Source organism: Eublepharis macularius, chromosome 9 (genome assembly GCF_028583425.1).
Source record: "Eublepharis macularius isolate TG4126 chromosome 9, MPM_Emac_v1.0, whole genome shotgun sequence".
NCBI lineage: Eukaryota > Metazoa > Chordata > Lepidosauria > Squamata > Eublepharidae > Eublepharis > Eublepharis macularius.
The window spans coordinates 63,664,257-63,688,808 of record NC_072798.1 but is presented as its reverse complement, the minus strand read 5'-3'; the positions used below and the strand labels follow the sequence as shown (position 1 = coordinate 63,688,808).

The following is a 24,552-nucleotide window of genomic DNA, read 5'->3' as shown; positions in this document are numbered from 1 at the left end:
ATTTGCCATTTATAAGGCATTAAAATCAACATTTTCCCAGTGTAATGATTAGAAATGGGATGACATCTTTTCCTTGAGTTCTCTCTCCATTCTGTTACTTACCATTTTCACTCTGTATCTAATTTTGGTGTTTCAGCAACTCTTAATCATTTAGGCATTGTTGAATTTCCACTTCCTACATCAGTGTTGCAAGCCACACTGAGAGACATAAGAAGAATGGGTCAAACCAGAGGTGGTCTACTGCTTCCTTTGGATACAATCCATTGGGTTTCATATTTTCCAATAATAAAGTAAATTTCAGTATATGTCTTCTAGGTTGAGACAGAGGACTGCAAACTACCTGAGAAAAGCCCATTAAGGGAAAGCCCATTAAGAAGTGTGTCATCTTGCACAAGAGAAGTGGCATTTGCCAACCCAAATTTTCTGTCTTCTATCCCTGCCCCCACCCTTCACCCCCACTATCATGCCTCAGGAATTGATTGATTGTGGAAATAACATGGGGTGTCTGCAGTAGCAAATGCAATCAGTGAAAATCGGGTAGAGGGGCGTAAATATGGTTAGGATCTATCTCTACTAGTCTGCATGCTGATTATCAAACTGCCCCTTAATAGTGAAAGGTCCAGTGCAGCAAAGTTCAGCAAAGCACCATGCTGGAGCAGCTATACTTTGGGGGATACATTGCACTGAGGGGTAAGGCCACATACCATATTGTGGCATGTATTTAAAAAATCTGCTTCCTGTAATGTAGCAGGATAAAGTGGTAATTTGGGTTGGAGCTGAAAAGACCGAAAGTAGCACATACTGTGTTTAAAGACTCCCATTTACATATGTTTTCAAAAACTTACCTGGTAAAATTAGCATAGTAGAGAAAGGGTTCGGTGAAATACTAGTTATGTATCTGCAGGGATTTTTAAAAATATAAGAGAATATACAAAAGTAGTACTTCTCCACTTGTATGTATTCTAAAATACTGCCTATTTGTTATCTCACTATGCAGGAGAGGGCCTGAACTATCCATAGTTCTCTAACATGGTAGCAGGTCTGTTTCTCCACAAGTAGCTATAACAATTCAGTAATTGTCACGGTCTGCTCAAAAGCACACCCACATAGAACTCTGGAACTGCACATTTTCACTAGCTCTTGTTCCCAGTTGTCCAGTGTGATGGAATGCACTTTAAAGAAGGTTTCCTAAGTGCAGCAATCAGAGTGCTGGAAGGGTAAGAGATAACAATTGCTTGGAAAGAGAGCTCTTCCCTCCTCTCTGATTGGCCAGTCAGGACCAGCCTTCAGGCTGACGGTTGCTGGCAGGATTTTGTTTTGAGAGGGAGTGTGTGAGTGAGTCTGACAGAGTCTGATTTTTCTTCCCCTCTGGAGCGAGGGAAGAAAAATCTTTTGCCTTAACTGTAACATCACTTTCCTGAAGAAGAATTCTAGTTAAGAATTCTTAGCATAATTGTTGGCATAAGCTGAAGTTCCCTTGAAACAAACACCATAGAACTTGGAGGGGGGGGGGTGTTTTGGCAAGAATGATCGAGTAGTAAGTGGAGACTCAAGCCAAGTGAAGAAGGGTTATATCTTCTTAGGAGAAGATTGATTCCTGCCCAGCTTCTAAAGGGGGGTTGGCTCTGAGGAGGAGCCCATGTCTGTTGTGAAGGGAAAACAGTTTTAAACTAACTCCAGGAAACCTGAGTTGTCTTAGGAAACTCAGCATCTGCACATCTATGAGAGAAGATCAAGTAGTATAAGGGCTACATCTTGAGACTGCTGGACAAAAATTATCTAGAAACTTTTCTTGGTTGTTGGCTTATATATTCTTTGACAAGTCACGGATAACGCCTGAATAGGCTTTTTAAGATAAAGAATTTTTAATCTTTCACTGGAAAGATTTTCCCATGTAGCTGCAGAATGTGTAAAGATTTTTTTTAAAGTCTGATGACAGCAGAATATATAGTTGAGATATATATATATATATATATATATATATATATATATATATATATATATATATATTCTGTTATTACTTGGGAATATAGTTTAAGTGCCTTAAATAGATTAAAAATAAGGGGGGAAGAAGATGCACTCTTGTTCATGATCACAAATGAGTAAAGGTAAATAAAAAACTTTTAAAGCATGCTGAAGATTCTCAGCTGCCACTAATTTTAATCTCTCATGGTAGCTTTCAGTAGAAAATATAAACAAATGCATTACATTGATTAAAAATAACGAACAGCAGCCAATGAAATGTCAACTACTTAAAGCAGTAATACAAGCTACAGTTATTATCTGATCACGTAAAGCATTACTGGACCTGAAAGATTCATCAATGAACCAGCTAAATGAATTTTCTGAGGCCGAAAGTTTTCACAGAGGGTATTACAACAAAGAACGCCCTGCTCTTCATCTGCCCATATATTGCATATCAGACATGCTTTTGCTAAATGGAAGGGGGAACCACAGGTACTTAATCTTACATGTTTGCATTTAAATAAATGGTTATTCACACAGGTTACTCAAATCTTAGAATGAGCCTTCTGGGGAGTTCTGGAATAGAAACGTACTTCTAAAAGAATTAGTGGAATGTATGAACAAGTTATATTCAGTATATATTTTTAGAAATGAAATTAATAAACCAAACATGGAGATACACTTTACTACAATACAGTATATTTTTTTTGCATTGTAGGTATTGAAGGGTTGACTCAACGCTTTCACCATGCGTGAATATAAGCTAGTAGTTCTTGGTTCGGGAGGGGTTGGAAAGTCTGCTTTGGTAAGTAATACTATGTTGCTGCTTGGTGTCTTATGAGTAAAATTAATATCTGTCTGGCTAAGTCTAATTGTTTTTTTAACCACTTATTTGAACTTATTCAAACTTACTCAGACTTTTATACATAACCGTACAACTTAAAGCCTGCAACTCATTAACATTCACTAATAAATGCTGGTATTTATTTTAAATATTATTATTCTGTTTTTCTTATCTCTTCCCCCCCCCCAAAAAAAGATTAATAGCAGCTGTGTATGAGGTGAGGTTTCTGAGGAAATTTGTGTTGGCTTAAGCACTTGGGTAAAAATTATATTTTCCCTTTTAAAATGCAAGCTGTTTCAAATGTTCTGTAGCTGAGGACGAAATTCAGAAATATGGTTGGAAGTGAGTGAATCTGGTGTTCAAAACATCATTAAAACATTTTAAAGCAAAGATTTTAGACCTGAAGCCTGGCTGTGGATGTTTCAGTGGCAATATTCATAGTTTTCCTACTTGGTAGGAATGAATTGAAAGGGGCTCACCTTTAAATATCCTGATATTTTCTTTCTTCTGCCCTTGGCCTCCCTTTCCTCCTCCCTTGAATTACTTATAAGCAAACATTGTTCAGTATGGTTTGTGAGTTGTTACAAATTGTGACTCAGTGTTGTTATGTGCGTGCATGTCTGTGTGTATGTGTTATGTTTCATCAAGTCACTTCCAACTTACGGCAACCCTATAAATGAAAGACCTCCAAAAGGTCCTATCATTAATAGACTTGCTCAAATCTGGCAAACTGGAGGACATGGCTTCCTTTACTTAGTCAAGCCATCTCATTTTGGGTTTCCCTCTTCCTACTGCCTTCAGCTTTTCCTAGTGTTATTAACTTTTCCAGAAATCCTTGTCTTCTCATGATTTGACCAAACTACAATAGCCTCAGTTTTGTCACTTTAGCATCTAGGGAGGGAGTATTCAGGCCAGAACCCACGTATTTGGCTTTTTGGCCATCCATGGTATCCACAAAACTCTCCTTCAGCACCATGGGTTTGCTTAATCTAGATAGATCTTGTTCTTTTTGGATTTTTTTATAAATTTCTCCACAAAAACATATTTGTCTCCTGTGAAGAGATTCAGCTGGAATATATTCTATGGTTTCACTGTCTAAAAGTAGGCTTCAGAGAACCTCAGAAATAAGGAATTGCTGAGGAAATTGCTGGGATAAAGTAGCCTGTTGAGCATGTTCTCAATATAGGAATAGAATATTTAAAATGTAAATACTCATGAACGGCATATGATATTTAATCATAGTGCACAAAATCTGCATTATTCTGTCCTGCTTTTGTTTTTTTGTAGAAAAACAAATTAGGGAAGCATTAATATTGTCTCTGTACAGACATAATTAGACATCTCATCCTGTCTGGAAATCTGTCTTCATTTCTCATGAGAATAAAATCATCATAAAGCAGCAGCCTGAAATGTCCAAAGGCAGGATTCTGTTATATAACATGTTGCTAAAATAAAATATTGTTGAAGGGAGACATAGGGATGGATCTGGCCAACCACTGATAAAACTGGAGTGGCAGAACTGGTATGGATTTTCCTCTTATTCTCTTCTGACCCCTCGAAATACTATTCCTGAAGCTGCAGGACCCATGTGGGCAGACAACTTTGTGGGGCTTGGGGAGGGGGTGCAGTGAATAGAGGGAAGTGGGTGAAATCACCCCCCCCCTTTCATCAGCAAAGCACTGCCAAGGAAGATGAAGGAGGGGGAGATTTTGCTGTCCTCCCTCTCCCCAATCACGCAGCTGTTTGTCCACACAGGTCTAAGAACTACAGGAATACTTCCAGAGTTTGGAAGGGACTTATGGGGAGAGCAGGACATGGGGAAAAAATCTGCATTTGCTAGTGCCTTCCAGCAGTTGTTGACTGAATCTAAGCTGGTAGCATTAAAATGTGCTGTAAAGTATCAGAATACTTCGTAAAATCAAAGCATAAAATTGTGTAGGATAATGCCATCAGATAAATATGTAGTTGGAGCACAAATATCACATGACTACAATAATTAGATAATATTCACACTTTCAGTAGTCACTTAAATGTACTGTTGCAGAGATTTACGCCTCTGTACAGAAACTAGTATCCCCTTCCCTTTTTAGTTTTCTGCAGTTTGTACCCTTTACTTGTATAGGTGTGCCACAATCTTAAATACCATATAAAAGAGGGTTGTGGCTATTTCCAGATGGCATTGTCTGAGGTAACCATAGTGAGAGATGGAATTCATACTCCATTAAGTTTGGTAGCACTTTCAGTCTTAACCAGTGAAAACTTCTGTCTGGAACATAGTTAATAATTAAATTATAGGTCATCTCTAAACTGGGAGGTCATACCAATAAAGAAGCTAATATATACCCAGAAAGCAACCTGAAAACAGCATTGTTTTCCAGTAGGTGTAGCAAACTGTCCAAATGGTTTTTATAAGGAAACGTATTTAAAATTATGTATAAACTGTGTAAACGTTTACATATTTTTGTTGTAGACAGTACAGTTTGTTCAAGGAATATTTGTTGAAAAATATGATCCTACGATAGAAGATTCCTACAGAAAGGTATGTAAATAGAAGAGAAGGGTATTTTTATTTAGCGTTTATTTGGTAATGTAATGTGGATCAGAATGCTGTCACCTAAGCCTGCTGTTAAGATAGCAGTGAAACTGCAGAGGCATACATGCAGCAGTAAAAGTTACTTGCACTTTTTTTCTTGGGTGGCTAAGAGGCAACCCAAACTGTGCAGTATGAGAAGAGGGGACCACACTCTTATTTTACTTTCAGACAGGAATGAGTCCGTTCCTGGTCTGGCTAGAAACTTGATTTTGCTTCTCAAAGCAAAAGTAAGGCAGCGTGACAAACTTGTGCACTATTGCTCACACAGCAATCCATCACGTCTAAGAAACTTATCACTTCCAGGGTGCATTCTGGGAGCTGCCTGATGATGTAGCATGGTTGAAGTTAAGTGGATGTGTACCAGTTTAATAAAAAGATGGAAAGCTGTTAGCAGTGCTGTGTTAGCTGTTCTGAGCATTCCTGAAGGAAGAATAAAATTACATTTTTATCCCATTTTGGGACCAAAAATTGATTCCCAAGGTTACATAGAGCAGTTAAACCAATACAAATATCAATTAAAATATAATGAAAGTGTCAGAAGGTATGCTCCCATGAGTTTCTAGGCTGAGGTCTAATAGATATGGTAAATAAGAGCGAGCTATGAAATAAAACCAAGAGCCATTGGCTAGCAAGCAATAGTTATCTTAACCTTTGCAGTGCACAAAGTTATTTTGTGTTATCATTGAAGCCTGTAGCAGTGACTGACTGTCAGTGAGATTATGAAACGTTCGTGAATGCTCTTGAGAGAATAAAGTTGCTGACCATTAATGTTTGCACATGGCCCAGTTTTGTAAGAGGTAGGGAAAGGGTTCCAGAAACTGGAGAGATGAAGAGGCATGGAATTCAAAGGAAGGGTAGGGAGTGGAATAAAATACAGGAAGTTGGGGGAAAGTAGATGGAGAAAATCCCCAGCCCACCCTGCTTTGTATGGCCTAAAGGAGCCTGTAGGGAAAACTTTGCAGAGCTTAGGACCAAGAGATACTGTCTTTGGGTGAGGGTGGGGACAGAGGAGAGAAGAGAGAGGAAGGCTGAAGATGTATGGGACTAGTCAGGAGATGGGTGAACCCAGTCTTTGCTTTATTCTCATACACAGTTCTAGCAACGACTGCATTCATTGAGCGAAGGAAGGCAAGGCATGAATAATGCATTCTTCAGGTTTTCTTCCTGTTAGGACCAGAAGCCACTGGCAGGTTACAGTAGTGAACAAGCCTCTAGTATAGTAAAAATGTCTTTTTCTAATTCGAAATTACTGTGATTGATAACAAGCACTATTTTCCTCATTGTTACCTTGTTTTTCCCGTGCTTCCTCTTCCTCTCCCCTTCCAGTTGAGTGTGAAATTCTTGCCACAAATATTTCCTGAACCAAGCAAAATGAACTATTTTGCTGTTTTATTATAAACTCCTATAAACTTTTTTTCAGCCTGCCAACTACTTTGAATATGGTAAGGGACAAAACTTATGCATTGTGGCTATAACTTGTAAAGAAAAGCAATTGAACGTTTTGAAGTCTCATTATATATATTCCAACAACGATTTAACTTCTGTTCTTTTGACAGCAAGTTGAAGTAGATGCACAACAATGTATGCTTGAAATCTTAGATACAGCAGGAACGGTATGTAAAGCAAAGCTAAGTAACCAACTTGTCAATCTACAAATAAAATATCTCATAGAGAAATGGTTTGGGATTCAGAATATTATTGTAGATGGTTGTCTATATCCTGAAAACAATCAGTGTTGTGCCAAATTTTTTACCAAACCACAAATAAATTGAACTCCTCCTCTGCACCGTTTCATAGAAAAATGCAAACGAAATCATTGTTAAGTAGTGGGGGTGGGGAAGATGGAAAGAGAGAATGAAATTGTGACCTCTAGAGAGCTAACTTCTGTATGAATTTGAAAGATGGACAAAATCACATTGGCTTCTTCCTGTTCAGTATTTTAAATAATGTCATACTTTGTTCCAACAAGCATCTTGAGGATGTTTTAGGTTTACAGATATATAACAAAGGTTCTGTGCACCCCAAGATACAGAATTTCATGCACAAGGGGAGAATTAGAAGGCTGATCTTTGGGTGTGTCCACTAAGTTGTTATTCCAAATTTGGTATTCTGTAGATTTAGAAAACACCATTATGATGCTTGCTATGTCGTTTTCATTAGAGTTTGTCTCTTTTTGCACATGGAGGTGACATTTTCAGTGAGCATTCCTTCCATTACAGTCCCAGTTTTATGCTGGGGTAGCCACAGCCAGTTCTGATACTTTGTTCCATGGAAATCATTTTTTAAAATTAATTTACATTGCCAGTTTGTTGCTGAAGTTTGAAGAATAATTGCACTGTTACAACCTACTAGCAACAGAACTTGTTTTTTAAAAAACGGGCCCTAGAAAACAGCGCGGCCTCTGGAGGAGCCAGCTGGCTTGCCTGACCATCCTGCTGTTGCACTGGCCTCCGGATTGACAGGATGCCTCGCCTGGCCATCCCGCTGCTGCAGGCTGTATTGGCCACAACACAGTTTTTATCCTAGCGCTCATACGCAGGTGCACCAGGATAAAATGTGCATCATCAGCAACACGCGGTTTGCCTTTTATGTTTAAGGATGTATTGTTACTCTTGGACAACATCTTGGTGTGCATAATTAGGCTGTGCCTTCTTACGCTACCTTAAAATCTCCAGTGACTGGACTGAGTTGGGGGGGATTTTCACTGATTAGGGGGGTTGATTTTCAATTGCTCCAAATCCTCCACTGTGTCTGATGGTCCTGGGAAGGGGCAAGAATGAGAGGTAAGGAACTGTAGAATATCCAAGCCGCTCATTCGAGCAAGAATTAGAATAAAAAGTGATGGGGAAAGTTAGTTTTTCCCTAAGAAGAATAATGCATAATATTTGTAGGTGTCAAGGAATTAAGATCCTGTTTTATTCTGTTCACATGATGGATACTGTAAACAAGAAAAAGTGAGCAAAAGCGCTGACCTCCTTCTGTAATATTAAGATACAGAACTATCCATTTGTTATGCAAAGTGAAATTGTATGCATAGGTTTCATGTTAAGTGCTCTTTTTCAAGACATACATCTTTCTAGCTCCTCTTTGTGAACAAATACTTTCATTAAAATATTCATCCTATACAATAAATTATTAGGGCTGTTGATAAAGCAGTAATTCAACTGGATAATTAAAGATGGTCATGTCACTTGTTACAGCCTCAGTTTCCATGCAGATTTTATTCCGAAGACAGCCCTTGCAGGCAGGCTTTTCTGCACAAGTGTCAATAGATTCTTTACGTATCTGGGCAACAGGCCAGCCCGTGTTTAGAATCTTAAGAAAAGTACTAGGGAAAATGTTGGCTCTGTCGTTGTGTGTCATGCTTGCATAACTTAGGTTGCTTTTGTTAGAATATTGGCTTTCTAACAGAGTTATGTCTTTGCATTTACAGGAGCAGTTTACAGCCATGAGAGACCTCTACATGAAAAATGGTCAAGGGTTTGCTTTAGTATATTCCATCACTGCACAGTCCACATTTAATGATTTGCAGGACCTAAGAGAACAGATTCTTCGAGTCAAAGACACTGATGATGTAAGCTGCTAATGGAGGTTCCCTTTGTAAATGAAGCTTTCTGTTTTCTTACTGAAAACAAGCGTTATATTTAGAAATTTGAGTATGACAGTTTTTGATAATATTTTTGTGAGTCTTATCAGCAGGTTGCTAAAAACTATACACATATTCAGTTACTAGATTCTTGAGAACTTTTTCTACTTAATTGCAATTTCTACAGGAAGAAGTCCCAGGTCAGCGAGCTGAACTTTCTTAGGGGAAGTTCAAACAAATTTGAGTGTATGAAAACTGGATAGCTATACCTATAGTTGTTAATTGGAAGTATAGCTTCCTAAATACAACCTAATAGTATCACTCTTGAATAAACATGCTTTTTACTCTGGAAGTCTGTATAAATTGTCACTGACCGGAATAGAACTATGTATCTTAGAGAAAATGATCATGTGTGGCAACCTGAATTCATCTAGTACTGTAGTCTTTTATCTGTGTGTTGTGAACCTGTATAGAGCTACAGACCTGTGATGTTTTGTGGAAAAACCTGCTGCTAGTTTGCATGTAAGCTGAGAGGAGTAATAGGACACTGAGATGAGGTCACTCAGCAGTGGAAAATATTTCTTTTTAGCACACTGAGGTTCAGAGACCACCATCTCTTCAGAAGCTCTATCTTCTCTCTCCTTCGTATCTTCCCTCTCCCCAGCTGCTTGATCCTCCAGTGATTGCACATGTGATTGCAGTATGGAACTCCCCATCCCCACTTGTGAAGTCAGAAATCTGACTTCTTCCTGTCATGTGACTCTATCACATAACTTCCTGTCAGTGGATCCCATGCTGTGCCACTGGGGATCCTGAATCTGGAAAGGTAGAAGGTCATTCATGTTGCAGTTAAGTTTCCAGTCAGGGTTTTTGTTTTGTTTTGTTAGTTAATAACTATCCAGTCCTGCTTCTAGGATATGAATGCAGTTCAGAGTACTCATACTTGGTGACACCAGTGTAGGGGGTCCAACCAAGTGGTAGATAAGTTCTGGTATGTTCCCCTAATTATTGAGAGTAGAACCTTCCCCTAGTAAACACAAGCTGCTGCTTTCAGAAACCATTTCCACTTAAATGTGGCCTCTGCTATGAATTAGATCGTCAATCCTCTGGGATGTCTGAAAGCCCTGTTTCCATATAACGAAATATAGTGTAACATAAATTGGCTGTATCATAAGAATATGATAAATCTCTTTGAAAAACAAATGAAAATCATATGCTGTAAGAGGTGGCAAATAGAAGTTGTATAGCTTCAATTTGGCAGTTGAAGTGTCTCAGCATCTAGTTCTCGAAGCAGTAAATGTAGAGACATAATTAATCATTCTATTGATTTGACATTGCTCCAGACCCAGGGAAGAGTTCCCTATATCTTGTCATCCTCCCTCCCCCAGGTTCTTTTTCTCTCTCTCACGTACACACATGTCGCCTACCGGGTATTATGGATAGGAGTGAGTTTATTTCAGTCATGTTGTTCTATACTATGGTTGATGAAGCTGGTTCTGAGAATTCTAAGTCTAATCCATTCTCTCATGGTCATGTTGAGAGCATAGCATTTATTTTAACGATTCATTTTAAATGCTTTCTCTAGTTCCCACACTTGTTTTGATACCTGTCAGACTTCAGTTGCCATTTCATCCTTCAAATATAAAAACCTGAGTGTAACTGACTAGTTTCAGAAATGACTTCTTCAAGTCTCTGATCAGTAAATCTTCAATGTATATTTGGAACAAACCTTTCAAGTGTATACGTAATTTTTTCCTTTTAGGTACCGATGATTTTGGTTGGCAACAAGTGCGATTTGGAAGATGAAAGAGTTGTGGGAAAAGAACAAGGACAGAACTTAGCAAGGCAATGGAATAACTGTGCATTCTTAGAGTCTTCTGCAAAATCAAAGATAAATGTTAATGAGGTACAGCTATGCACTTCAAACTTTTAATTGAACTTTTTAATCCACATCAGTACTGTTAACAGCTTTTGTGAATTTTAGCAGCCATTATGTTTATCTAGTAATTAAATGTGTATGCTTTGTGCCAGTAAAAAAATAATTTGCACCAAGTCCTGAGGAAATCAATAAGATCTAAAAGTCAGTCATTATTGATATGTCCTATTGATTTCAACAGAACAGCATGTAGTCTGGGAAACACATAATCTGCTGTGAACTCTTTGATGGAAAAGAGAGATGTGTAACAAGCGCTAACTTTGTCTGGTTTGGCCTCCAAGTAACCATGATGGCTGCATTAGGACTTGTACCTTTGTGGTACCACTTGAGCAATTAGCACACCTGAGCTTTTAGTTCTTGGCAACCAATTAGCACTTTTACTAGCTATTGCTTTGAAGTGATCTGAACATTGGGTGACTGGGCACAAGTGGCTGTATGAGGTCCTCCCCATAGAAAGAGAAAGAAGCCATCCCCTGCCCCTGATTCCCTGCCCTCTTTCTGAGAATATGGAGTACTTTGCTTTCAGATCGGTGTGCTTCCTTTTGTGTGTGAGCTTGAATTCCAGAAATCTCTTTTGCTAGTTGCATTGATCTTGTTAGTAATTTTAGAGATTATTTATTTATTTACTGTATTTATAGTCCGCCCTTTTCACAGATACTCATAGTGGGTTATACAGTGTAAATTAGTAACAATCCATACAAAGAGCCATCTAATAAGCACAGTGTAGGTTGATACAGTCAATATGAGGAGACAGCAAATGAGGAGTGTACTAGGGCTAGTATCTGAATGACCATAGCGTATTAGATATGATACACTATGGATATAATCAGGGCTTTTTTTCTGGGAAAAGAGGTGGTGGAACATTCTATTACCACATATGCACGCGCACGCTCCCGGAAATGTGTGATGATGTCACTTCCGGAAGTGATGTCACTCCTGGAAGTGCCACCACTTCCCGGAACCCAGCACAATACATTATGACGAGATAAATGTTAGTAAGCCTAGACAATTGCACTATTATGAGAAAGGGTTTGTTTCCTTTCTGTATCCTCTACAAAAAGTGAAATCTTCCATTCCCTTTCCCAAACATTTCATTTCTTTGGAATCATATTTTAAAATATGCAAGAAGGAGGGGGCCTCTAAAAATCCAAAACCCATCTCACAAATCTAAATTCTAACAGATTGCCTCTGGCAGCATAGATTTTTTTCCCCAAAAAATTCTTCCTCAAAATTCCAGAGTCTGAAATTCCTAATCTAATGAATATTGAATTTTCAAATTTTCAGGGAGGTTTTTGCTTTACTGGAGCAATTCAAAATTAGATACTCAACTTTAGCTGCATTAGATTTATATTTAGTTTAAAATGGCTTTTTTGTTGCCTGCCAACTCTACCTTACCAATGGCTAAGCTGTTGTGACATTGTGAAATGCTCATAAATATTCCAATGTCCCAGACAAACAATATTCATAAAAACTTCTGCATTCAAAAGCTGTGGGAACCATAACAATATCAACTTCAGTCAACAAAAAAATGAAAGCACCACACACACACACAGCCGCACCCACTCCCATGAAAAGAAAGCAGAATGAACTCAAAGCAGCACGCACACACACAGCCCCACCCACCCACTCCCCCAATGAAAATAAAACAGAATGAACTCAAAGCACCTTAGCCTCCTTTGGAGAGCCAGCCCTAGCAGCTCTGCTTGCACACACTCTCTCTCTCATTCACAGAGGAATGAAAAGCTTACCCTCCACTGCAGAGCTCCGTCAGGTCCCCTCTCCCTCCCTCCCTCCCTCTCTCTCTCTCTCTCACTCTCTCTCACTCACTCACAGAGGAATGGAAAAAAAGCAGAATGAACTAAACCTCCTCTGCAGAGCCTGCGCTGGGCCCGAGCAGCTCTGCTTGTGCTCTCTCACTCACTCAAGAAAGCACAATGAACTCAAAACAGCTAAGCCTCTTCTGCAGAGCCTGCAGAGCCGAAGGAGGAAGGAATCACATGGGCAGATTCTAGAGCTGCCGGAACACTGTTCTGGAGTGTTCCCCCTAAAAAAAAACCCCGGATATAATTAAGAAAATGGTATTATGTCAGTAGAAAACAATGAAACTACAACAAGGTAGTAAGTGCAGCAAACTGATGATAATCCACAATCCTTTTCCCTTTATAAGTCACCTTGCTAAACTATTCTGTTAAAGTATAGCCCTATTATCTTTGTTGAAAAGCTCTCCTGAACAATTCTGTTTTACATAATTTGCAGAATGACAGGAGCCTGGGAGACATCTTGTCTTCCTCAAGCAGGCCGTTCCAACAGTGGGGAGGGGGGTCACTACAGAGAAAGCATGGGTATGGGCAGATGTTAATCTTGCCCATTTGCAGGGTGGCACCTGTGGGAGGCCCTCAACAGACAAGTGGAACTGTCATGGTGGAATATGGTCCTGCAAGAGTGAGAGTCCAAGGCCATGCTGGGCCTTGTATGTGATAGTCAATACCTTGAATGAACCTGGTAGCTAATGAGTAGTCAGTGGAGTAACTTCAAAATAGGTGTAATTTGCATGCCTCATCTAGCTCCTGATAATAAGTGAGTTGTGGCATTTTGTAAAAACTGGAATCTCCAAGTTGACTTCAAGGGCAGACCTATGACGAGTGCATTTCAGTAGTCTAATCTTGATGTTACTGTGGCATGGGTCCAGGTGTCTAGATCAGCGGAGTCAAGGTAGGGGGCCATCTTCCAAACTTTATGAAGATAGAAGAAAGCGTTTTCTTGTGTTTGCATTAACTTTTTTCTCCAGCAGTAATGCTGGATCCCCCTAGGGTCTTAATCATGTCAGCAAGTGTCAGCGGAACGCCATCAAAGGCGGGAAGTACTTCAAGGCTTTAGTGTCCCCAGCTAACATTACTTCCATCTTAACAGGATTCAGTTTGTTCTGTCCTAGACATTTAACCACAACAATGAGGCAGTTGTTCAAGATCTCTATATCATCACCAGGAGATTTGGGATAGAGAGATCTAGAGCTAGGTGTCATTAGCATATTGATGACTTCCCATTCCAAAGCTATGAATGATTTCTCCTATTGGCTTTATGTAGACGTTGCCCAATAAGAGGGGATCAGAATGTGCCCTGTAGAATCCCACAGGACAAATCCTACACTGATGGCAAGTGGTCTCCAATAGCAGCTGTTTGAGACTAGTCTGTAAAGAACAATTTAAACCAGTTCAGAGCACATCCCTGATACCTACTTCTGTCTCCAAACATCTCAGCAAGATGACATGTTCTACTATATCAAAGGCTGCAGAGTAGCAGCCTTTGAGCAGAGTAACAGAGTAGCAGCATCAAAGAAACATGGCCTTTACATTCAGAAGGAGATAATTAGCTAAGGCTACAAGTACTGTCTCATTTCATAGCTTGGCCTAAAACTAGATTTAAAAGGATCCAGAGCACATGAGTTATCCAAAAAAACTTGAAGTTGGTCTATCACTGTTCTCTCAATCACCTTGCCCAGAAAGGGCTGATTAGAGACAGGACAATAGTTGGCCACATCACTTTCCTATAGGGATGGATTTTTAAATAATGGGAAGCAGCTTTGCGTTGGCAAGGGAAGATACCTTGAGTCAATGTTTTATAATGGACACCAGGGGATTTAATATGATCCTTGCATGATTTCAGCAGCTAGGTTGGATAGGGATCCAGAGTACAAACAAAGACTTTTATAGATCCCAAGATACTGTCAACATCTGTCATGGTAACTGGTTCAAAATGGTCCATTTGTTTATCAGATGTCAAGGTATAATTAAAGGATCCAACACTTTTTGCTGGGCTAATTAATTCGATGTTGTTTGTAGTTGCTGCCAATAACAGCTGACCTCCCCAGAGTCCTACAAAAGTTCAGTTGGAAGGCAAGCAAACTATGATTGTTCTTTCCTCTCAAGATCTCTGTGAACTGTAAGAAAAGGTGGAGAGTTTTCCCTACCTTTGTGTTCAACTTTTGCAGAAGGAGCAAGTGCGATTAGCTGTTTTTTCAAAAGCCCCAAAGAAAGGAAAAGAAACTACACCTCTATTTCCCTGCTTCTTCATTTCACAGATATCTCACAGTTTTTATACTGGGCAAGTAGGGCTGGTGGAGCACTCTGTCTTGCTGTTGTCGGAGTGGAGAGGTAGTTACCATTGTCATTACAGCAAATGATTCGTGGAACCCTATTTTATTCTGTCATGAGCTTTCATAGACAAGACTTCATGCTTTAGATGCAGAAAGCCATTGCTGGTTAAATTTCTTGTTATAGTATGCCAGTTGGAATAACTTACCATAGCACTGCCTTTGAGCTTTGAAGGAAGAAACTACTACTTTTATAGAGTAATAAAAATGGATATTCCTCTTACGGGAATCTTACATAATGAACTGGGATGAAATACATGCTTGGAGGAATGTCTCCGCTGTTTTGTTTTGACACTGTGCAGTCACAGAAGATTTGTTTGTGTGCACAAATAGAGTATGTAATTCCTAAATTGTTGAAGCCTTGGGCAACAGCAGAGGTCATGGACTGACATTGAAGCATGCCACTGATTTGTTTCTGGAAGAATTTACCTCTTTGCAGCTAGTCACGTAACCCCCCAAATGGTTTCTAAATGGCCCTAAAATTTTAACAGTTTGGAGATTTGAGGCACAGTCTCCCCTCTGTTTCTCTTTAAAATCCTGGCTTGAATCTGAGAGTTCTAGAAGCAGATGCTAAGAGGGAACTTCTGAAAGAACTTTGTACAGGCATGTTCCTCAGGGACAATATCTTTGCTGCAAAACCTTATTTTCTTAAACTGGCAGTTGTTGAATTCATGTAATTTTATGCACACATATTCTAGCATTTATATAAAAGTGTATGCCTTTCAGCTCTCAAATTTCTTCTTATGCAGCGCCTGTTTGCTCAGTCCTTGGCCCTTGAGATCAAGCCTTCTCAGTGGTTCAAAGATGTCTGGGCCACTTCCAGCTTTTGAGACCTACTAGCCATCATAATTTTTTTAAAAAGGTGATGCATAAAAACAAAATAAGACACCAAAAAGGCATGAGACATAAGTTGTAAAACTTGTCAAATGCCAAAAAAAATTAAGTCTGTAAATTTGAGATCCCCTTTTAACTTGAGACCCAGTACAAAAGGCTACTATTGAACTAGGAAATCCCACATTCATAAAAATGTGTGCTCTCTAATTGTCCGTGCTTCAGTGGAGGGGGAATGTGAGTACTAGGTCTAACCCTGATCTTACCCTGGGTTCAATCTAGTAGTCAAGTGATGAGGGAACAATGCCAGAATATTTATAGGATTCCAGTGTAATGTGGAAAAATTGGTTTTCCAGATAACTGTTTCAAAATCCTTTAGAATCTTTAAAGAAATAAAGTTCTCTCTTAAACTGGGCATATAGTGCAGCTTCTGAGAAGAGAGATGCATTACTCTGACTTGATCGTATTTATCAAGTCCCTTAATAGAAATGAAAATGTTGATGATTGGCAAGTCATTTAATAAAGCTTTTTGTACAAGATTCAAGAAGTTTTTCAGTTTAAAATTTAAGAGAAGTAGAATTTAACCATTAGTAGCTTTACAAAGATTTAATCCTTTGAGATGGAAAAAATATGCTGTAGTATTTAAAATTTTCATGTTTGAAAACACTAAAAAAGGCTGCAAATGACTAAATGAATATATGAAACAAACTCTCTCGTTACAGATCTTTTATGACCTTGTGCGACAAATTAACAGAAAAACTCCTGTGCCTGGAAAAGCACGCAAAAAGTCATCCTGTCAGCTACTTTAATACACATGTGTACTGTAGCACTGAGCCAGGTAAGTTCTGAGAGTAAATAAACTTTATTATGAAAGTCACACCAGATGGTGTGAATTTAAACTAGTAACAGATTTGATTTCTTTTGTCTTGGGGTAGGTGCTATTGATCTTTTAAAATACTGATTTTGACATATAAGTGTCTACAGCTATGTTAATTTCATGTGAAGTATTAAACTGTGTTTGAAGGGTCTAGCATTCAAAATTATCGCTTGCGATTTCATTGACTAGTTGAAAGCAAGAATGTGCAATTGAAAAATTCAAAAATAGGAAAGAAATGCTATGCAGGCTTAGTAGAAGATCACATTTTAGGATACATTAGCAAAGATTGGATTTCAATTACCTAAGATACATCAAAAGCATCAAGAATACTGTGTGTGGCTATAGAAAAAGAGTATGTAAGCAAATTGTCCAGAACAAAAATTGTTTAGAATATGATGAAATTTTCTATATGTTAAGAGAAAATATTGAACACCTGAAGCTGCCTTATACTGAATCAGACCATTGGTCGACCACGATCAGCCTTGTCTATTCTGCCTGGCAGCAGCTCTCAAGGGTCTTACATGTCACCTATTACTGGATCCTTTCAACTGGCGATGATAGGAATTGGAACCTTTTGTATGCCAGCCAAATGCTCTACACCTATGAGCTACAGCCTCTTAACAGATCCTTTAAAAACCTTAGAAATGCATAGCAAAAGAATCTTATCGCCATTAAAATGGCTACTTTGTGCAGATCTGTTGCTTATCAGAATTTTTTTCTTACTATTTCTGAAATATACAGACTACTTTTCCACGATACAGTGCGCCATGCAGTAGCAATAACAACTACACTACATACGCTACATAAAATTCCAGCTCTTTTAGTGTTGATGGGATGCCATTTTTCTGTTCTTTATGCTCCTCTGTACTTTAGAGTATCTTATATTTCATTATTATTTCATAATGTTTTTGACCACTAAGACCATAGTTATGATTGGCAGGGCCTGACAAGATGATCATCTAAAAATAGCATACCATTAGAACTATTCTTACAAATATTTCAAAACTACAAATGTTTTTGTGCAATCTTTTCCTTTCTTGGATACTGTTGTGTATAGCAAGAACATGTCACCACAGAGTTTGTTTAATCCAAGAAATACTGAGGAATATGTTGAGGTTTTCATATTTTTTTTCTTCATGTTGACTAAGCCTATACTCTGATGCATGCTTATTGGAAATGAGCCCCAGTGGACACAGTGGAATGTACTTCCAAGCGAGTTTGCATCAGGTCTGCTAACTTTAGACATGATACTTAAACCCAAGCTACAAGTGACGAATTACACTTGCCTGGCAAGTGAACAGACTCACGTGTATTCCTCCCTGTTCACTTGATCAAGTGGAGCGCAAGTGAATGGCAAGTGAACAGGGAGGAATACATATGAGTCTGTTCACTTGCTAGGCAAGTGTAATTCGTCACTTGTAGCTTGGCTCTTAGTTAGGAATGCCATGACTGTTTTTAGATACGCCATGGTTCTGCAGATCAGAGAAACTCACTTCAGTTTAAGTGAAACATCTTATTTGCCTTTTTAGTCTGAAGTTAGTAGTGATTTTTGTGTGTTTAAGGGTATTGTGTAAATTGAATGTGAAGGACTAGATGAAAGAGAATAAATTTTTTGTAGATGTGACACTGTCAATTATCACACCAACAGAAACCTACCTCTAATAACACTGTAAACTAGCTTAAGTTGCCAAGACAAGGTGTTGCTCTTTTTTGCTGAGCGGGGATCCTACCAAATTCAATATTTCTTGTATCTCAATGGCCAAAGAAAGGGATATCAAAATGGGTGGGAGTGATCGATAACAGCTAATAACTCCTTTAAGAATTCTGGATTGTGAGTAAATATAAAACTAAAATTTTGATTTTGCATGATAAAATTATTTTAAGTCTAACCAAAAAAGTGTGCCAAACATTTTGAGACTGGTATTTCTTCATAGACAAAAATATGCATAACTTCATGATATTTAACATATTGTTGAAAGAAGGGATAGAATAAGATGGAAAGTTCTAAAGATACTCCTTTATTGACAGAATGATTTCTGTCCTTTTCAACTGTACCATTCTGTTTCCTGGACAAATGTCATTAGTTTTCTCCATGCCTTTTGGCTTGAAGAAAAATATACTGTTGAAAGAGTATTTATTTGACAGATTGTAAAAGAATTATTCAAATCTCAAACATTTTAGTAAGGCACATTCTGTCTATATAGGATGAAATAAAATATGCAAATATGCTAAATATCAACAAAATTGCCTGTCAGATATCCAGCTTAGGAACTGAGATACTGAAACAGCATCTATTGCCATGTTAGTGGTTGCATTTTTCCTTTTACCCTTCAGGTTGACTGTTGATGACAGATGTTGCAAATTCCTTTATGAAGGATAGGTTTAGTTGTTGTAAAATGTTAATGAATAAAAGAGGTTCCGACATAAGGTGTAGGGTCTGAGATCAAGGTTTACTGTATTCTACAATTAGGTCTGTTAGGTGTTTTGGGAGATGGAGGAATAAACTGTCAAACAAATTTGACATATTGGTATAAAATTATACCGAACATTGTTAACTGAGACATCTACTGTGACAAGGTTGCATATTTGTGTTCAGTACGTTCTCTGAAATACAGAAAAAATAACATTAATATTTGAATCTATTTGATAGTTGAAACTCATTATTTTTGGCTGTGCATTGGATTAAAAAAATCTGCATTTTGATTAATGGAAGTCCAGAGAGAATACATGGACATGGATGATAAATGCATATTTACATTCTCAAGGGCTGTGGGCCTCCAGGCCTTCAATCTTACATTGAAATTGTCTGATTATAGGTTATAAGTTGATTATGAGGTTATAAGAGGAAATACACAGTGTGGTAGTGTGGTATATGAAGCATCTTTTAATCAAGACACTTTTCACTTTTATTGCTTAGATAAATGTTTAAGCACTAACTCTCTCTGTTTTTATCCTTCTTCCAGGTCTGAAGAACTGTTGCCGACTACAACAGTGCCAGCATTCCAACTTTATTAAACCTACCAACATCTTAAAATGGACTTTCCTGTGGTGGTACCCTTTAAGAAATGGATGACAGCTACTACATCAGTTTGCACATTCTAATCACTTTCCAGTGTCACGAGAGATTTTTACTTATAAATAGTCTAAGTGTATGCAACTGGTAAAACCAGAGCCTACATCCAGTATTACTGATAAGAGACATTGTTCCTCCACCAATATTGTACATGTATGAAAACTGTACTGTATACTGCAACAAACCCCATACTTCCTATTGGAGAGTACAATAATGTAAATCCTAAAAGCACCACTATTTTAGCATAATAAAAGAAAGTCCAAAGAGCTCCTATATAGACTACTCCAGATAACTTTGCTTCATTGGTATTTGTAGCTTATTGTAACTTTTTTAAAAGAAATACAGGATCATCATTGTATTGTACAAAAGCGCTTTGATTAACTCAACAGCTATATAGTTTTTTAATTTTAGGATAAAAAAAAACCTGTGGAGACAGTGATCTAGTCTTTAAAATTAGTCCTTTCAGTATAATGTCTGACTACAGACATTGCCTTTAATATCTGTTGGGAAGGAAATGTCCAGATTTTTCAACCTTTTATTGTATGTTTCCTTTTCCTTGTTTACATAGGGAACAATGTTTATAGTTGTGTGTACAGTGGGGGTCTACAACAAGAAGTGTATATTTTAAAACAATTTTTTAATGATTTAACAATTTTTTGTAAATCATTTTTGGGCTTCTGCAGCTGTAGATTCTCACTGTGAATTCCCTTGCTTGCTCATGCATAAGTGTATTTGCAATACCAAATATACAGGTTTAGTATTTTTGCCTGTTAGTGATTGTTTTACATGTGTAATGTTTTGGTTGAGATGTTAAATGGTGGACGAGTACTGTGGATGTGAATGTGGGAAGTAATTTTAATCATGTGTAATTGGTCCCAGGGCCTAAGTTGCAGTAATTACCTTTTTGCAGATTTATTTAACAATGCCTTGTTGCTTTGTATGCATTAACGTTTGGGTGTAAAGATTGCGTGTAAAATCCAACAGGGAGCCACAGTATTTAAATTGACCAACCTAATGTTACAACTGCTTAGAGGTGGCCAAATGTAAACTAAAAGCCTTAATTAAAAGTGGTGCAATTTTGTATGACTTAGCATCAGTAGTTCAATAAATTTGGATTGCCATGCAAGGGCTTGCATTACAACTTTCTGTAACTGAATGTGTTTGTGTAATGTTTCAGTGAGGTTAGCGATAAGATGTTAAAATGTTTCTTTTGGAGAACCAGGACTGTGGGGTCATGTGGAGATATTCTTTGTATGGATGCTTTTAGAAGTTGGCCATTTTAACCCATGCTGTTGGTAATCGTGAGTGACCACACTCTACAGAGAGTTAGCACTGTAATAACATATTCTCTGTACAGTGAATTTGAGTATAATAGATACCTTAGGTTTATTTTTTAACAAATGTGAATTCTGTCTTTGTTGGGGGGGGGGACAGGGAGAGGAGGATCTTTTTTAAGAAGGTGAGTTACAGTACTCTTTTTAAGATTAAGGAATATGATACACTAAGACATTTAGGGCTACATTCTATTTACAGATACTTGGGTTTGAAATGGAACTGTTTAGTTTTAGATTGAAACCATTTTTTGTCATGCAACTCAAGAAAGTAAGTCTGTGCTTCAGGTGTAAAGAATACGAGTCTGAGTTACAAATATTAAATGGGGCTGAAGCAACAATCACTAAAGAACAAGGGCATTACGGATCCTCCTGCAGTATGCTGTGGTGAAGCATGTTGGACCACATCTACATTGATGCTATCGAGTAGAACTATAATAGGTGATAAATGGCTTACTAATACCAGAAGAGCAAGATTCAGGTCCAGTAGCATCTTAAAGACCAATTAGGTTTCCAAGGTATGAGCTTTCAAGAGTCACACCTCCATTCATCAGATACAACAAAGGAAAAAGGAAGGAGTCCTTTTAATCCAGGCAGAGGGTGGGAGGAGTATTGTAAATTAGAGTGTTAGGAAGCTAGCTGTAATACATGTTGTAATTAGCTTGACAGAGCCTGGGAACAACGTGCAGAAAATCAGCATCTGTAATGTGAGAAAAATCTTGTCTCTTGAAAGCTTATACACTGCAAATCTAGTTGGTCTTTAAGGTGCTACTGGACCTGAATCTTGCTCTTCTGCTACAGCCCAACACAGCTATCCACTTGAAAAAAGTTTTACATACTGTTCAGATAAATTTGTTTATTAAGCATGAAGATTATACTTTATCTAGAGCTGTTGACAGTTGGCATACTTACAACATATAGGTATTGCAGCTTTTGATGGATTACATTTTGAAAATCAATAGTAGATTCATTAAGTGGAGGAAAACAATGCAGAAAAACTGCTTTGTGCACTCTAATACACTTTTCTAAAACTCTACTAACCTTTTTAGTGTTCTAAATCTATTTTTGAGATTTGCGCTCAAGATGATAAATGGTTGTCATCTTTTCAGCAGACAGTAGAGGCTAGCACTAACTGATAGTTGGCTAATAGAGGCATCTGATCAAATCAGAAATGATAGAATGAACTTGAATAGTGATCCAGCAACAACACAACGTGATTCTTCTCTGCCTTACTACCTCAATTTCTAGATTTTTTAAATTTCTCAATTTTAAAAGGTGGTACCAACTGCCATGTGAGCAAAGGACTAGCATTGTCAACAATAGGTTGGAAGAAGCAGTAGGAGCAGTTCTTAAACTGCAGTGCAGCTGGAATATACAAATAAGATACCTGTACTCAGATGCTTATTGCAGTTGAGAAATACATATAAGGTGATTTGCAGGAATACAAGTGACAAACTGAGTTGTATTCATTCTGGCTAGGGAGAGCTTGACTGCAAGAATCTGGATGTTAGGCTATCTCAAAACAACTTTTTCCTACTCGCTCATGAATTATGTTTAGGGTGCTCAGCAAAATATCTTAATTATCAGCCTATGGAGTATATGTGGGGGGGGGGGGGGTTGCATACTTTCTGAGTTTTCAGAAACTGGTCTAAACAAAAGTATTGCTTGTTGACATGATTTGATCTGGAGGGTAGTTGCGATGTTTCTCTGAGGTCTGGACTTCAGCTCCTGAACTTGTGTAGCCTGGATGTGTTCCCAGATTTGCTGCTACCCTGAAAAAAACAGAGGGTGTGCTTTTCATAAGCTTTCTGATAAGATTGTCCTGTTTGTCATTTGGACTTGGCAGGTTCAAACCTTCATTGAAAGAAAGGATGAAGGCACTCAGTAGGAAATTATGTGAGATGACCACAAGTCCAATGGCACCTTAAAGCCTAGCAACATTAATTCCAGCATTTAAATAGGGAAAATTACAGAAAAGGGGAAAATATTCAAAAATGTAGAATATAATTTCCTTTTCATAGCATCTGATGAAGTGATTTCTGCCTCATGAAAACCTTCTGGAATAAATGTTAGTTTTTAAGGTACAGCTGGGCTTCAGTTTTACTTTGCTACAATAGACTTAACACAATAGACCTTTCTAGAGTGATCACAGAACACACTGAAAATGCCACTGTCCTCTGGTAAACTAGCACTACTCCATTATTCTATGTGAGGTGCCTGCACTTTAAGCATTTGCAGAAAGTATAACATTTACTTATTTAAAACATTTATATGCTGCCTTTCAATACAAGGTGTAATTCTCAACTGCTAGACAGTGTTATAGTAGAAGTTAATAATTACATCATAATAGTTCCCCTTGATGCTATTGTTTAGTAGAGTGCCGAAGACCACAGCCACAAAGTTGCACTTTTTCAAACATTTAAGAACCTTCTAGTCAGCCTTGAAAGAAAGGAAAATTCATGAATTGTGTTGCTTTGTTACCCTGTAATTCTCATGGTTGAAAGGTTTATGCTATTTGTGTTGTAAGTTAACAATGTAAGCATTTTTATGGGATAGTTTTTTTATGTCACTGTATTCCTTTAAAATATACATTATACAAAAAGTTCATGCTTTTCAAAATTCATGGGCAAAGTTTGCCAATTTTCCCAAGTTTTCTCAAAGATGTATGGACAAGTTACTAGTTAGAAACTGGTTAAGAGTTGTGACAGCAAAAATTTGGGTTACAGTCCAACAGTTTATTGTGTTCTTTGCCAAGCATGCTTAATTACATTGGGTTGCTGCCTTGGCCTGTACATTTGTCATAGAAATACATATTTTTCAGATTCTAAAATGTCTCCCCCCCCCCCTTCATGTGGTGACTACCCCCAGAAGCCTGCCTAAAGAGCTAGTTGTATGACAGGCTTTGCTTTTTATCAGGCCTACTCTTCTCTCTAGCTTCTACATAAAAGTTCGACTGAACAGATAAGACAGTTGTACAGTACTTCGTGCTTTGAAATGGAGCAGTATAATCTAGATAGTTATTTCATATATAAACTTTACTTTCCTATGCTGTGTGTGTTGTGTGCAAGTTGTAAAATGCAGAATCCAATAGCAGGGTCCACTAACGTCATTGAAGACTGTGTATCTGCTTGGGAGTGCGGTGGCTGCTGTATGCCAGAATTAAGTGATACTAGCGAACTAAAAGCACTTGTCAGTAGGACTTTGCACTGCTGCTGACTTGGGAACAGAAGGCAAAGCCAACTAGGCAGTTAAAAGCTTGCTAAGGGGGTCCCGAACTGTCACTGCCTCCTTGCACTCAAGGGAAGTAACAGGATGAGCTCCCCCACCACTCCCGAGGATTATGGAGGCGGATTATGTGCTTCCTCA

At 38.1% G+C, this 24,552-nt stretch overlaps 1 protein-coding gene across 1 annotated transcript in view; it reads left to right on the top strand.

The window, feature by feature from the left end:
- The window catches only part of RAP1B (RAP1B, member of RAS oncogene family), a 42,356-nt gene extending 21,350 nt beyond the window's left edge, over nucleotides 1–21,006 (top strand). The window contains exons 2-8 of the mRNA XM_054988691.1: nucleotides 2,684–2,770; nucleotides 5,280–5,348; nucleotides 6,959–7,015; nucleotides 8,836–8,976; nucleotides 10,751–10,894; nucleotides 16,628–16,743; nucleotides 19,746–21,006. Of these exons, the coding sequence (XP_054844666.1) occupies nucleotides 2,714–2,770; nucleotides 5,280–5,348; nucleotides 6,959–7,015; nucleotides 8,836–8,976; nucleotides 10,751–10,894; nucleotides 16,628–16,714 (555 nt within the window). The 5' untranslated portion in view covers nucleotides 2,684–2,713 and the 3' untranslated portion in view covers nucleotides 16,715–16,743; nucleotides 19,746–21,006. The remainder of the gene's footprint in view (nucleotides 1–2,683; nucleotides 2,771–5,279; nucleotides 5,349–6,958; nucleotides 7,016–8,835; nucleotides 8,977–10,750; nucleotides 10,895–16,627; nucleotides 16,744–19,745) is intronic.
- The last annotated feature ends 3,546 nt before the right edge of the window (nucleotides 21,007–24,552 follow it).